Source organism: Protopterus annectens, chromosome 9.part0 (assembly GCF_019279795.1).
Source record: "Protopterus annectens isolate FY-2018-M chromosome 9.part0, PAN1.0, whole genome shotgun sequence".
NCBI classification, from domain to species: domain Eukaryota; kingdom Metazoa; phylum Chordata; order Ceratodontiformes; family Protopteridae; genus Protopterus; species Protopterus annectens.
The window spans coordinates 1,350,878,665-1,350,896,030 of record NC_056743.1 but is presented as its reverse complement, the minus strand read 5'-3'; the positions used below and the strand labels follow the sequence as shown (position 1 = coordinate 1,350,896,030).

General features: G+C 43.2%; 1 protein-coding gene across 1 annotated transcript in view; it reads right to left on the bottom strand.

Moving 5' to 3' along the window:
• Positions 1-17,366, bottom strand: part of HTRA4 (HtrA serine peptidase 4) — an 853,851-nt gene that overhangs the window by 59,304 nt on the left and 777,181 nt on the right. The window contains exon 8 of the mRNA XM_044084333.1: positions 196-291. Within this exon, the coding sequence (XP_043940268.1) occupies positions 196-291 (96 nt within the window). The remainder of the gene's footprint in view (positions 1-195; positions 292-17,366) is intronic.

Here is a 17,366-nt window from a genome sequence, read left to right as displayed (position 1 = left end):
GGAATGCAATTGTGTACCATACAGCAGTAACTGGTATTATGCATTGCCCACCGCACTACCTTCATCAACATTCCTCCATTACAAAACATTTCATAGTCCAGTTTTCAGTAAACACGCTATATAAAACATGCGTTCATAAAAGTCAAACATTCTGTATACCATGGAAATCTCCATGTTCTACATTAAAACACTCACCTTGCTGCAGCTGTCCCTGGAATCACTTCAAAAACATAGACTCCTGAAGTCACATCTGGAAAATTTCTGATGCGATCCTTCAGTTCGCGAACAAGGCTAAACAGTGAGGAGCAAAAAAATATGTACTGATTAACTGCTGTCTATCATCGACTGTGATTATGATTTAACTCTGGGGGAAAACATAAATGCAGCCAGTGTATATTAAAGTTAAATCTTTTAAAGACTTTCTGACAGAAAGATTTGTAACTAAACCATTTCTGATGTTTGCTTAATTTGTTTACTTATTTCTGTTTGTTGCTTGGGATAGTATGACTGAGCAAACAGACCCTTCAGTGAAGCACCATGGAAAAAAGCTCCATAGAAAATATGATTAAGACAGCTGACAGAAGAAAAAAGTTACAGCATTTTATATATATATATATATATATATATATATATATATATATATATATATATATGTGTGTGTGTGTGTGTGTGTGTGTGTATATCTATCTATCTATCTATCTATCTATCTATCTATCTGTCTATCTATCTATCTATCTATCTCTACTTCATATTATTGAATTCTCATTGTTCAATACTGAAACCTTGAAACTGCATACATCGACTGGTTGACCTGAAAGCTTGAATCTGGGGCAGTGAAAATGTGGCCAGGTTGAAACTGAAAACATCAACAGCCGTAGTTCAATGTATTTGACATAGCAGGTGGTGATGTAAGTCACCCATGCTATGCAGCTTACCATACTGTGACATTCCACAGTCAATGGTATATGCATTTTACTATTTTACAGCAGGGCAAGCAGGGCTGCACCCCCAACACACCCTGTAAATTATATATACCAACTCCAAGATCACACTACAGTGAGGAAATTTCCTGTTCCCCACTGAACCACGATCTCCATTCAAAATGCAGAACTCAGATAATTGAACTTCACTACCCATTCGCTGTAGTGCAGTCAGTATTTTTTGAGTTGGCATTCTGCCCATTTGAAAAATGCCTTTCGCCACATGCTGGTCGACAGCAGTCACTTTGCAGATTCAATAGTAAACCATTCTCACTTACCCAAAAATTACATTCATGAGACTACTTCGCCGAAAACGTATTTTAATGAACACCTGGATCACCGAAGGTGTAGTCCGGGAAACTAACAACTTGGCCACCACAAAAAAAAGAAAGTTCAGAACTGAAGGAAATCAAACTAACCCAAGTTGGGGGGAGACTTTGCCCCCTACACCCCCCCTGCCCCAGATAAATACACCAAGTCTAAGATTGCACTATAGTGGGAAAAAGTGCAAAGTTCACCATGATGGCCAAGTGGTTAGTTCCCCAGTGTACAGCTTCAGTGTTCTGGGTGTTTGTTAAAATAAGTTTTCAGTGAAGCAGTCTCGTGAATGTAATTTTCAGGCAAGCGAGAATTCAGTAATATCACATAGACCCATAACACACAAATATATATATATATATTTATATATATATATATATATATATATATATATATATATATATATATATATATATATATATATATATATATACATGCATACAAATATTAAAATAATGGTAATGATCTTATAGTAGCTAAGTATTGATGAACAGATATATAATCAGTGTGTAGTTAAACTCGGTCAGATAATAAATATGAGCTATGTTATCATGAAAATTTAGAAAATTTAATATAAGCACAGACAGAGTAAACCATTGCTTGATACAATACTTTTGTGAATAGTAAGATGAAGTGGGTTTGTGGTATAGATGAGTTGTTAGTTAATACTAGGGAGGATATATGGTTATAAGATAGACTAAGACAGAAGGAAGCAGATAGTAAAATGATAGACAATATAGTTCTAATTAATGGAAGGGAACAGTGTGATAAGTGAAAAAGGCAAAGCATGGAAGGTAGAGTTGTTGTTTGTCTTTTGGCTTTTCCCGGTTAGGGGTCGCCACAGCGGAACTCCAGTCTGCTAATGATTGGCAGTAGATTTTCACGAATGCCGAGGTGCCAGCTCGACATCCAACCTTCAGCGAAGGCATGCCCATTTACGCATGTCTTTCGAACGCCCACCCAACTGCGGGAGGACATGCAGACTCCACACAGATGTGAAAGATAAAAGGGTGATGTGTATACAGTGAGAAGACTGACTGTTGTAAGAGTGTATCCAGTAGTAAAGTGTCTTCGCTTTGATAGCGCCAAGCTAATATGACTAGTCATTTACATTATGTATGTATAACTTTCTACAAATGTTATACTGAAAAAGTCCTTATTTAGACAACCAAGGCCTTTACAAATGGCATTTTCTTTTTCTCTGAGTAGGCGAATGTATCCATTCAGTAAACATTTCTATATCTTCTTTTCAAACTTGGGGACAGGGTGTGCAGGAATTGTTTCATTTAATAACAACATAAATTTTTGCAAGAAAGACACCATACAATGTAAATGGAATCGGTAGCCAAAGCTGTTTAAAATCTTTTTACTTACCCGAGTGTAAAAGCTGTGTCAATGATGTGGACTTTGTAATCCCGCTCAAGGTAGATGATGAGTGCTTATAGTCGATGTGAGGAAATTTTTTTTTTTTTTCACAAAGAGACTGGAAGAGGCAATTGCATGTATCAGTTTTGAAAAAGCACTGGAATCTAAAATGGTGAATGAATCAAGAATCCAAAGGAGGATGCAGGACAGCACCAGATAGGAGGGGTAGCCTATCTGATTTCAAGTTAATCAGGAAAGACCGATGGCTGAATGCCAAGCACAGTGTGTTCCCTCACCTTACATGATGGGATTATTCAGCTAGCAGGTATAGAACTCTGGTGCAATTGGCAGGACAGATGGTTTAAGAATGCCACGAATCTCCTTCCTTGTGAGAAGTGGCACCAGTGAGGTTCTCCTTGTGGGCCCACAAGTGCTGAGGTCCTGTTGATCTCTTTTTTTCCTTCACAATGTGCACTAACCACAGTATCTGTCATTGTGGAATTTCAGGCCATTCATGAGGTATCTTCAGGATTACTATGTATAACACTTATTCCATTCATGTTCCGCAGCTGTGTATTTCATAAAGCAACCCTAAATCCTGCTCTGTTATGTTGCCTAACAAATCAATTTAGTAAGCACACTCATTCATATCATTATCTGGAGATGGAAATCCCTTCAATGGCAGACATCCTGAATTATCTGTACTTTACCAAGAGTGATTCAATCGCAGAAGACAGATTTACAAAGCACTCTTGTTAAGACAGAGAGCACTGCAGTAGATATGCCATTTCACATCAGAATTGTGTCAGTAAGTGATGTGACAATGGTTCTGTAATTTAGACAGATAAAGCCTTGACTCTAACCTAGACATCCAACTTTGTGTAGTGGCTTGGCCAATACAGGACTGGGAAAAGGAAGATGGATGCAGCCCATAGCAGTGCACCCGTCTGGGTGGGGAGTAGTTCTTCTGACTTTTTGTTACATTTTCATACAGCAAGAAATAGTTTGCTGGCACCTCTAAAATAACACAGACTAGTGACATGGCTGGGCAGGTCTACCAAGCCAATGACGGTAGCCCACAATCAGCTAAAAGGGGGAGCATGCACACTATAAGGGAAGGCATATTATGCGCCAGCTGTGATATGGACACCCATTTTACCAAAAAGGGCAGGGAAAGGGCCATAAAGAAAACAACTTTATCATCTGCACTTAATGATATAGTTGTTGAGGGTTTTGAGTGTAGACTACCTTCCCAACCACAAGACAATCAGGGTCCCAGTCCTGACACATGAATAGCAATAGTCTGCCAGGGCTAGAGCTACGTCTTCAGGCTGTTTTGACAAGGGCATTCCTTGCTCCCTTGAAGACCAGATAAACAACACAGGTAGGGGAAGAAAGTTCTCTATGGCTACCTGGATGGTGGCCCTCTCTTGTTGGTGGATCTGTGGGTGTTGAGTTATTGGAGGAGTGTTAAATTTTATGCCTCATAGAAGAGGGCTTATTGTTGGCAGGAATGTATTGAAAAACATACATTGAAAACAAGTAAGTAATATAGAGCAGTGCATTAGAACAATGTAAGCCTGCAGTTCATTCAGTTATAGCAAAAGTAAATATTTATAACAGGCAATGCGGGGCTCAAATTAAGCTTTACTGAACTGACATTTCTATTCATCAACAACAGCTCTAAGAGTAACATGGATGGGCAATATTGCAGTTTACCTTCTTGACAGCTCCACTGATATAGTAGAGTAAAGATCTGACTATGACTAATAATGATCCAGCTTTGATTAGTGGCTCAGGTACCTACTGCTGCTGGTGTGGGGAAGAAGAGAAGTGAAATGGGTTAGACATCTTATCTCTCCTTGGTGGGAAGGGAGCAGGAACATAAGTCTGGGGTTTACATTCCTCATGGTTGAATCACTAGTAGATATGAGAGACCCCACAAGAGCACTAGCTTTAAGGGGACCAGGGCTGTCCTGAGAGGTGACGACAATTATGGAAGTGAGTGACTCTCCCTTGCTGATGTCTACTGCATGTTGGACCCTTGACATGTTACTGGGCATGTGTGACTGGAACAGGGCCACAAAAACAGTAACTGAAGCTCATCTTGGTTGGCTGTCACCTGGTGAAAAAAAAGGCTGGAAAACTAAGACAGGGTGTAATGATTGGTGGGCAAGAAGGGCAAAGGTTAAAAAGAAAAAAAAGACACAAGAGCAAAGCAAGAGCTAGGGATTACAGCCACCATACATTGTACAAGTTGATAAAAGTCATTCAGGCCAGGTGTGTGTAGAACGAACTGTTTGACACAGATGACTGAGCATGTCAGTCATGAAAATGAGAGGAAACTTCACAGCACAGCAGTACAGCAGTGATAATGACAAAAATTACTACAAATTACAGACACGAGGCATAATGAAAACACTTAAATATTTCATCCAGAAGAAGGTATACATGCATCATTAATGGCATTTTAGCAAGTTTCAGTTAACAATAATCACAGTGAATTAGAGGAAAAGAAACACACCATCTCAAGAGACACTAAAAAGCCCGTGATTTATGGCATTGTCCCTATATGTAAAAGCTAAGGGGAAAGCACTTAACATTTTGGAGTCTAGGCCTTGGCAGAACATGGAGTCTTATTATGCATTTTGAGAAAAAAAAGGGTTGAAAAAACAAAATCCCATATGGTGGACTCCATACATCCATTCTGATATATAACAAATTATACAACTTTAATCAACTATAACATTCCGAGATGAGATGAAATCTTGCGTAAAAGATCAAGCTGTAATAATATATGTGCATTTTCAGTTTCTAGGTGGAAGAGATTTACAATGCACTAGGATATTATTCCTGGATGTTTCTTGTGTCAGTGATGGGCAATTTCTTAAAGCCTACTTTGGATTCTTCTGACATAAAAATGCATCTCAAGAGTCATAAAATTCAGCATAGTGTTTGTTAATTTCACTCAGAGAAGAGTGGTCATGTTATACCTTTCAGGGCAATTGTTTAAATCAAGTTAATTCCATTTGATAGCAGAGTGATGGTGAAGGAAAAATGATCATTTGAATATGGCAATTACATTTTATAGACTCTCTTAGGCTGAAAGTCAGTAGAAATAAGTCAGATTTGGTACTTTTACAGAGACAATATTTTGGAACCTGTGCCAGGCATAATCCAGCATAATGTGTTCTTGCCCCAGGAATGCATACAGATAATACTCTCCATATTTTGGTGGGCAATACTGTTATCTATATTAGTCACTAGTATGTTTAAAGCAGTACTGTCATGTGTCGGTCAGCATAGTGATGTTCACAATGACACATGTCTTGTGAGGAAATTAGATACCACCTCAGAGCTGACAGTGTATGACTGTAGCCGTAAATAATCTGGGGATAGTATTCCTGAACCGTTCTCTAACACACATTGATGATCATTGCCTCGGACTCAAGCTAGGAGCTATCTACTGTCCTTGACAGTTCATGGTGCATGATACCCTACTGAAATGGCTCTCTACCTCAGTCTGAATGACATAGAGATGTTAGTTTTGTTGTTGGAGAGAAATGCATTTAAAATCTGTCTGCAGTGGTCTTGCAGGTGACAACTGTCAATGTGACAGTCAAATGTTGTATAAGTACGCAGTATAAACTTTACTGATAAGTCCTGCAGATCTTTCAGATCTGGTGTTTATTCACCTTCAGTTATAGGTAGTGCACTAACAGGAAAATCAATGCAATGTCAGGCAACTTAATCTCAGCAGTTTGTGTATGCTTGTGGTAACACAGTTCACAGCTTTTTTTCATTTGAATTTCAAGTGGGGAAATCAAGACTGGGACCTTTATGCAACTCAGGAGAATGTGCAGGCCCCAATATTGGGTCCAGACATCAACATTTTTTGTGTCAGACTATGAAAGACAAGAGAAGTCTAAAGCACACCTGATTAAGACAATGCTGTACTGATTACTCAGTAAAGCTGATTACAATCTAGAAGGAGTGTAGTTACAACTCCCTTATGTTTGTAAATGGTAGCCTTCATCTGAGTCACTATGGCGCAGGCTTTGTTTGCAGAAAATATCTGAATGCATGAGCCATTTTTTAAAATGACAAAAGCAGGAGAAATAATATATCAAGATATAATTTCATTTTAAAAGATATTTTTAATACCCATAGTTTAGATAACAAATATCATGACTTGATTAATATAAAGAGTAAAGAGAACTATATTATAGTAACCATTGCAGAGGTCTGGGTCTCTAAAGACATTACATTCCCTGGTTACAACACATCTGAAAGTTCAAGACAGAAACTTCTAGAGGTAGATATGCTCTTTTTAACATCATTATTTAACATGACATTTTCTTTGAAAACAATATGGCTAAACACACAGTAAAAGAAAAGAAAATAAATAACATTTCCTTTGCTATTTTCATACAGTATATGTATATGTTTTCTGTTTTAAAAAATAATTCACTGCAGTATTAGAGACATTGGCTCAGTTTCTGTGTTCCCTTAAATTCCACTCCACCTGAATATTATTTTGCATGTACTGTTCCAACAAATTCCATTAATGTCTATGTAATTCACTCCTTCTATTTCTAAATATCATACATACCTCCAGTTCTTTTATTTCCTTTACAATATTCAGCACTTCAGTTATGATTGGTTTAGATTTTCATTACCATTTTTGAGTAATTTCTTTTTTTAGCAGCCAATAGCATTAAATATACCCCGGGATTCATGAAGCTTGCGCCAGGTGCAGGCATAGCGTAGGCGGTATAACGCCAAATATGGCCGTCGAGCAATTCAGGTACGATCCAATTCCACGTGCACTACCGGCGTACGCCAGAACTACGCAGCCCCCAGCATAGGTATGCTAATCACCCCATGTGCAGTGTCGCACCATGCAAATGAAGGCATATAGCGATTCATGAAGTGGTGCAGGCGTAGCGTAAGCCCACGGAAATGTAAACCAAAAAACAAGGTTTACATTTTCCCAAACAGAACATCGGAGCTATGGAAGAGGGCCAGACCCAGGTATCACAACGTTAACATATGCCAATGGTGAAATACACAGCCAATGGCATAAGAAAAGATGCACAACATGTAAATAACAATATTTAATGTCATGTCCACAGTAACGCACAGCACAACCACAGGGCATGTGTGCGGAAGCTGTAACATTAAGAAATTATATAAAAATGTCATAAAATCGCAACGTAATAGAAATCAGGTTTACAGCATAATACACAATGGTAGGCATGGAACACCACAACCAAGGTGCAAGGGTTGCTAAGGGCCTGCGATAGTGTTCGGCGCGGTAACTATGAATTAGTAGTCAATGCCATGCAAATGAGGCAGATAATACTGAATCGCAAATGTCCCGCCGGATGAAGGTTGTACCATACTGCGCAGTGGTATAACACCGAGGAGTGGCTCAGAGGAGATACATGACATCAGCAGAGGAGTGTACCACCGTAGCAGTAAGCACATTGAAGCAATGCAAATCTGGCCTGTCCATTGCTAAGCAAAGCTGCAGGACAGGGGTGGGGAGGAAGGTATAGAATTGTTTAGCTGAGAGCACACATGGTGCCCAAAAGCGCATGTGTACAAGGATGAAAATGTGCCCAAAACCCAGTAATCGGACGCACGCGCCGCAAACAATAGCAGAAACAGGAAGGTCAGGGGAAGAAAAGAAGGAAATGCGGAAGTAGGGTAATTGGAGTACTAATGAGCAATCAACACCAATCAACCCACGAAGGCCAATCGACGGCAGCTGACAAGTCTGCTTGCAGAAACCTGCAAAACAGGATAGGGGAGGCATTGGAATGCAAAGAAAGGAGGGGAGGTATTGGATTGCAAAGATAGGAGACCTGACACAGCAGAGCAAAGCAAACCGACAGCAGACCGGCAGTAGCACACATAACGCAAGATACGCCAGGTCCAGGAAAGTACAAATGAAAGTAGGCTACAGGATGCACGCCAGAAAATGGTAGGTGCAACGTGCAGAAATGTAAAGGGAAGGTCAAGAGGTAATCCATGGCAGGCAAATGTAATTCAACACCAAAGGCACCCCAATAGTAGTTCCGACAGTAAAACACATAAGATACCCTGTAGCTACGATCATATATACACACCCTATGACATCATTGGTGTTCACAGCACAATAGTATAAAGTGTGAAAGCACCCAACACACACCTGTGTATTCCCAAACACCGCACCATAGGTGTAAACACACGGGGAACTTTTCAAATGTACATGTTGGGAGCTGCTATAGCTGTGATACATCAGCATGTGTTAGAGACTGACGGTGTTGTGGAGGATGATGCCGACAACCACTGCAGGCCTGGGAGGAGAAGGAGAGTGTTCAGACCATGGGTAACCTACCAGGGGCTACATGACCTGGAGATAGTAGAGCGTTACAGGGTGGACAGGGACATCTTACAGCAAATAGTGGAGCTGTGCCAGCCACGCCTGAGAACCAGAAACAACAGAGGGGAACCCATCCCAGTGGATACGAAGGTATGAGTAAGCCTGCAAATACTGGCCACAGGTACCTTTCAAAGGCCAACTGGAGATATAATGCATATCTCACAGGCATCAGCATCCAGGGTACTACATCAGTTCCTGGATGCCATGTTACCACATGCCAATGAGCAGATATACTTCCCCAGAACTCAGGAGGGGTTGGCCAGCAATATGTGCCACTTCCATCATGTGGCACACTACCCGGAGGTACTGGGTGCGATAGACTGCACGCACATACAAATTAAGTCACCACCCGGTGAGCATGGTAGGCGCTACATAAACCACAAGGGATTCCACTCCATCAACTGACAGGTCGTGTGCAATGCCCAGGGCATTATCATGGATGTGTGTGCTGGCAGCCCTGGAAGCTACCATGACTCCCATATCTGGCATGCCTCACAGCTGTATCAGGTATTTGTCAGGGGGGACATCCCATATGGCCATCTTGTGGGGGATGCTGGCTATGCACTGGAGCCGTGGATGATGACTCCCATCAGAAATGCACACACACCCATGCAAGAATGCCATAATGAGGCACACGCACAAACCAAAATCATTATAGAGCATGTGTTCGGGATGCTGAAATCACGGTTCCGGTGCTTGGATACATCTGGTGGAGCCTTGCAGTACTCTCCAGGCACGTGTGCCCACATCGTCATAGTATGTGCCATGCTACATAATATGATCCTGCGGAAGCAGCTGCAGCAGGGACAAAATGGTGAGGGCCCTCATAGCCCACCGCAATTGCCAAGGCCATTACAGGCACAGAGGGATTCAGACCATGAACACACTGTGTCAGCCGCAGTAGGCAGACGGAGGCGTGCCCAATATGCCTACGCCTTGGCAAAGAGGGAACGTATAGCACATACTCTGACAGTGTAGGCCCCTATGGACTGATACCTCTCCATCTGCACACACAGTAAAATGGATGGCACACAAACATGACCACCCGTAAATTGTAATGTATAGGTGGCCCAATGTGTGACTCCTACATAGGCAGCCCTCAAACATTGTAAACACAACAGCCAGTGGAACACGGAATGCCAACACCTGAACAGTACAAGAGCCTTACAGCATATGGTGGTGCTGTGTGCCTGTCATGTTCCCCGCCAGATTATATATATATATATATATATATATATATATATATATAGATATATATATATGTACACATATGCATATATATAATACAGATAGAAAGGGCAATAGAGGGATATATGGTGATATAGATGGATTCAGCGATATCTGCAAATATAATAGATAGTTCAACGACATTCATAACACCTTGGAGGTACAAATAAATAGGATACCGCCAACCATGGAATGTGTAACATATCGACATGCGTAACCACGAGGCTGAAAGACCAATAGAACACAGTACTGGAACAGTACATCCGCGAGTAATAGTATGATGATATGAAGGGACAGTTAGTCACCGCTGCCGGTGTTGCGGTCCACGTAGGTACTGTGTTCAACTGTGTCTGTGAGTGCCGTAGTCTGTGTAAGTGTGCGTTGAGGGTGCCATGTGCATCTCTGTGTGACTGTAATGTGTGTGTGTGTGTCCGCAACATGTGTTTGTTAGTGCCAAGTCAGAGGCAGATCAGTACGGTAGGTGTGGGTATAGCTAGCCGTAGGCATACGGTTACTACCTGTCCCACAGTAGGAGGGACAGCCCCACCCTGGGCAGGTGTGTCCTGACATAAAACAGTACAAAGGGCAAATGTCCGAGATGGTAGGACATAAATATGTCCTATATATAATGTAACAGTCGTAATTAATAGTTATGCCTGTATGTAAGAAACGTAAATGTTACATGCAATATGATAAGTAGCCAAAGTCACACAACAACAGGTATGTAGTGAGGATAAAAGTATGTGCTAACCTGTGTACTGACCGTGGCTACGTGTTGGCCTGTAAACACCACTGTGTGTCCCGCAAGTGTCCAACAATGACCATGTGAAAAGGTGGCAACCCATGGCAAACAGGCTCTTTTACCAACACAACCACAATGACTGCAAATATCTGGGACAGAAATACAAGGGATAGCTGTCACTTACACATATCCCTTGATATATCGCTGCAATTATGGAGGTATACAAGTAGCAAGCTCACCTGCAGACGATATAGAAACCAATTAACAATGGCCCAACGTACAATCCCGTAACATAAGTCTACTAACTGTTAGCTCTCTAATTAGGGATGGAGCCCACACACATATATACGGATTATGTAGAAATGCAAGACCCACAAACCTGTATATGCTACGTACACCCACCGACATCCCCCACACTAGAAACTAAAGCAATACAGACTGTAATAGCAGCACAAACATCCAGTCAGTCAATTACATCTGCAGAACCCTCAACATACCATGTGAGAGACACAATTAAAGGCGTCATGCAAAATTGCAGGCGTTGTACAATGGAACAAACAGCCATGTTACAGGTTTTGTTTGCAATACTCCGTTATCAGACGTTGGGATGACAGGTACACCCACATGTTGAACCAAATACTCTACCTGTCACACACAATCCACGGGGGACATGAATCCAAACTATACTTGTCTCCATGCATAGCAGTTGCAGTTGCACATAACAAAACACAATACAGACCGTCTCCCCGAAGGTAGGGCAAATAGGCAACGCCCAAGTGGAGAATCCAATTATACCCCACTGTTGCCGCATAATTGGTGAATGGAGTAGCTGCACAGCTGATATGCAAGTAATTAGTCACTCAGGAACACCAATTGTCGGGATGAATCCACATGTTACAGGTATCAACGTATATAAGGATGACTTGCCAGACATTCAAACCGTATGCTCATACCGAATACCAGTTGAAACACTGTGAGAGAGATAGAAACGAAACGCCATAACGACAACAAGGTATGTAGAACACCCGATATGTAAGGTTATGTATAGCATGATCTGTATTAATTAGTTTTACTGTATGCATAGCCTGGTTTGCATTAATTAAACGTGTCCGCAATGCATAAAGTGGGGAAAGGTATTTATGTAGTGATGTCTTGCTGAGCATACTAACGCTTGTAGAAACTGTGCGTCCAGCAGTGGGACACAAGGTACACAGCACAGACACCACAAGGGATGCTACATGAGGGCGTTAAACAGAACAATTCCATACAACCCGCCGTCAGTGGTAGGGTATGTCCAACAAGGACGTGCCATAGCAGGGGATAGTATATGTTGATATACTGTCACAGCACGCATGTGTATGGGCATATAACGTTAATGACATATGTAAGGTGGTCCTGCTGTGCAAGTATGCTTTGCATTATGGGATACTATGTGAAATATGTGTAATGTATAGTATTATAGGTAGATATGACAGATATTCTACACAGCATAACAGGCATATCATGCATACCACAGGTATCGTCTATTGGGATGTACAATAACAGGATACATATGGCTTGTAGGTATGGGACATTGTAATAGCATGATAGCTAATCTAAATGGAAGGGCTACCAAGTAACCATGCACAAAGGACATGTAATAGCTTCACAGGTGCATAGTGGGGTACTATGCAGTCTGGCAAGTCTATGTGTAAGCACAACTACAGTGTTCACACTAGTGGCACCTCTCTAGGGTAGTGTCCTGTGAACAGAAGAGCCAGGTGTCACCTGCACCTCTGCACAGTACAGCCACTGCAGTGATCCCAGGCCTACATGTGTCTCCCAACCACCAAGGGAGGTATCACATGAACAGTGCTACTGAGTGTCCCTGCGTGATGTACATAAGACTTATGTTCCAAAGCATGGTGAGTGTCCGGTTTGGGAATGTAACCCACAAGCACATCCCACTCATTGTGGCATGTGTGCACATATCCATGAGCATGTTGCTCACAGTGGCCTCTGCTTATGTCGCGTATGAGGAGTATATCCACTAATAATGTTGTGGACATGGGCCCTGTCTGATCAGCAGAGGTCACCTCTGAGTATGTAGTATGCAAATGTGTACAGATGTGGTGTCTGTAGTGCAGCCGCATATTTAAACTGTCGGAGCTCAGTAAACGTCATGGCGTGTTAAAGTTGTGGCATGTAAAGCTGTAGCTGTTGTGTAAGGTACACCCTAAATGGGGTGGTGTACCCTTGAATGTGTGTAGATGTTTTGAGTTCAGAGGTACAATGAGTGCCTATGTACCAGCTACACACCCAGTACAGATAGGTGTGGCCACGTAGAAGGATATCCACGCCACAGTGGCAATACGGTAACCACAGGAGTGGGTGCGACATATGTGTGTACTGCAAACATGTACAATGTGATATGTATGTAGGGGACTACCATCCATGTGATAGTCAGTGGGTGAATGGTGTAATACAAAGGTGATGTGCATGCACCTTGTGTCATGCAGCTTGATGCCATGATAGTCATATTATGTATCTGTCACAGCGACACCCACATGGTTGGAGTCAGTATCAGCTGGTGGAGCAATCATGGCGCTTGGTATGCAGGGGTTTGAAAGCTAGGCAGGGAAAGTCCCCTGTGCTATCCTGTTCTGCAGGGAAGCATATACTGAACATGAGGGGCCCTATGACTGAGGACTGTGGTATGCCAAATGTACCTGACATGTAGTAGGTACTATGGTATGCTGGCCTCACTGTGTGTCCTGTCCATGAGCCACATAGCATAACATCCTGAGACACAGGGTACGATGTGCAGGTGGATGTGTATGTTGTCAATACCAGAATGGGGAATGGTGCTGAAAGGCAATGAGAGGACAATGTAGGATGTGTGGACTCCACCATCAGCAACTGCCCTGGTAACTATATGAAAGGAGTCCACCATGTGTAGGGGCCATGCTCTGGCCCTAACAAGCCCACCCGGGTGGCAGCAAAGGACGGGAGCCCAACAATGTCTCTGTGAATGACGTCCTTGATGATGTGCCCCATAGCCATGCAGAACAGTCCAGTCAGGTGTGTAGGACTATAGTCCCACTCGTGCATTGTGGTGCCACCTGTGTGTAGTGTGCTAAATGCTGCTGTGTGCCATTCAGGGGCTACAATGTCTGAAACAAGGCTATTACTGAATATGGTGGCCTAGTGGGGAGACATGTAATTCAGAGGTTGGTGGACATCACAGCCTGGGACGTTGGAAGGTGAAATGGGGCCAGTGTCCCAGGACATATAGAGTGTAGGTCAGTACTGTGTAGGTGTGACCACAGGGACACCACAATGTTCATGTATGGATTGCGGCCCTATAGTGAGTGAGAGGGTGTAATGTCAGCATTGAATACATCCTCCAGCATGTTGCCAACAACACCTGGGTCTGCAATGTTCCTAAGTGACTGTTGTATGTGACAGCAGATGTGGGTGTTGCCATCGACTACTGACATACCACCATAATGCCTGGTGGTACACCCCGGAATGTGGGGCAGTCATGTTTACGTAGCTAGTCTTGCAGTATGTGATGAGGGACCCTGTGGCCCCACAACGGCTGACCAGTGAGCCACCCCACACATGGGAATGTACACCACTGTGCAACAGCCTACACCTGTTGTTGTACATCATATGTCCATGGAACATGACCACCAGAGTGGCATCTGTTATCTGGTGTGTACCATCATGGCTCTGTGTGGAATAGCATGATCCATGCAATTGTGTACATGCTAATGAAGTGCACTGGGGTATGTGTCAGCATTTGTATGTGCATTGTCCATCTGCATGGGTGTCATGATGTTAACAACCGCTGTCAGCAGACGTCTGTAGTAGGTGTTGTAGTACTCATGTACTGTATATGCTGTGATGGGTGTGGTGCCGGGATGTGGCTAACAAAGTTGATTAGCATATGTTCGGAATCCACCAATGAGGGGATAACCCCAGGTGTGTAACACCAGTCACATGGTGGTAGTGTTCATGCCAAGGGTAATGTAGGTGGTGTGTATGGGTTGATCCAGCAGAGCGGAGGGTATGACTCATGGATGTGTCGGTACATGAGTGGCTATCCCAGTGAAGTGTGGGGTAGTGTCAGTCACACATCAGTAGTAGCTGTCTGAGGCCCACTGTCCAATATACCAACATAGAAGGTATGTTACCCGTGGGGTATGATGTTGACTCTGTAGCTTGTTACAATGTGTATAGCGGTCCCAGACACAGTTAGTTGCATGTGGAGCACCTCTAATGCATTGTGCTAAGTAACTTGCCAGGATGTATGCAAAACATAGTGGGATATGGGAACCCCTCAGCTGTGGGTGTGCTGGTCCAGGTATGTGCCTGAAAGGTATGGTCTGTCTATAACCAGTCATTGCAGGTGTGCTCTGCAGAGCCTAGAGGCAGATCCCAGTCACTGCAGAGATGTTTGAGTGGTGCATTATAAGGTGTGCCTTGCCTGCGTGCGTCACAGAGGAAGATGCAAGCATTGTGTCACATGACCCCATGTCGTGCCTGCCAGTTCCCGTCCTGACAGTGACAGTTATTGGAAACTGTGCAAGACAGGCAGTATAGAAGCAGCAAGAGCCTTACATGTGAGCTGTACTCCCAGGGCTGACAGGTGCAAGTCATCTGTGCCACAGCATTGTGTTTGACCAGGTTAGTCAAAGCGGACAGATACCAGATGCCTGTGGAATGACAATAGGAGCATAGGCAACTGTTGAAGTGACACAGTCGGTCATTGTACAGTGGTATCGTGTCCGGACAAATGCAAAATGCTCCCCAGGGCTTGGCCCACACCCTCAGGGCTATAAGACTGGTGAGCTATTGCATGTCACTGCACACGTAGTCTGTGAAGTGGCATCACAGGGCAGTCACACTAACATGGAGAATGACAGTCATATCATACCTGGTGAGGTGTGGCATGGGTGCATAGGTTATGTTGCAGAAGCAGTTACCCGACAGCAAGATGTAAGCGACTAACGCCTTGTGTAGCCTGCTGTGTGGAACTGCAGTGTGACTCCCTACAGAGTCATCTATGACTGGTGTGTTGTGAATGTTATAACTCCCTATTGGCTGTATGTGATGGGCACACATGAGTCTGTGGGCTATAAGCTGGTGATGTTGTCTTCCATGATGGGGGCTACCTATGGTGCCTACAGTGAGTATGGAGACGTACTGCACAAGTTTCCCTCATAGGTGTGGCCAGTGGTGTAGATCATGTGAGACTATGTGATGGGTGGGGTGTGTTGCGAATGTTACACATCCCCAAATGACTGGCAGGTGCAGTCAGGGTTGGTGACAGCATTACCCCCAGCCATAGCTGTCAACCTCCTGTCCCCAAACTGAGGAACGTTAGCCCTCATACTGTGTGACAAATGGGCAAAACGTGGAACACTTACAACTGGCTTACTAACAGCTTCAACTAGGAAGGGCATATGATGGCTAAAATAGGCTGGTTTTACGTATAAAAAAGATATTCTAATGAATTAATATGATTCCCATCTATTTAGCCATGGCTAGCAGGTAAACAATTTCCAACAATGAATATGTGACAGACCCTTCCAATGTGGAACCTTGAGGAACATGCACCTTTTAGAACCCCAAATGAGGTACGTTCCTCATAATGAGGTACACCTGAGAGCTATGCCCCCAGCACGGCTGCAGAAGTGCATCCCCCACAGGCTGTAGTGCCGTATGTTGGGAGGTGAGCATTGAATGTGTACATGAGACAATTGCTCTATTGCCACATGTACGACATATCCCTCATATAGACAGGCAGTAGCACTGGTACGTGACAGTTGGACATGCCTGTATATACAACCATGTCCCACAGGATATGTGCGTTACGTGTGTACAACAGCTGTTGTACCATAAGCAAGCTGGGAAGTGTAGGACAGCCAGTGTACCTGGGGGAAATGGTGTGGAATGGGTGCTATAGTAATCAGTAGCTCATGACATGCTCACAAGTTATGAACAAGTGCCTAGCATGACCATACAATACAGATAGGGTGTTGGATAATATCAACCCACAAGTGGTGATGACAGTCATTTAGGGTGGCACCACACTATAACCCTGCTGAGTATGGTGTGCATGTCCATGAACCATTAGCACTGTAGATGTTAGCAGTACAGATGTACAAAACAGCATGGATATTTGATTACAATTACCTTTGCATGTCACAGGAGTGTTCCACCAGTGGCCTGTTGACAGACTCACAACTACAAAAGGTGCAAGAGTGACATGTGCACAGCACACCAGTGCCAGCTACAGTAGAACAGGGTTAATGTG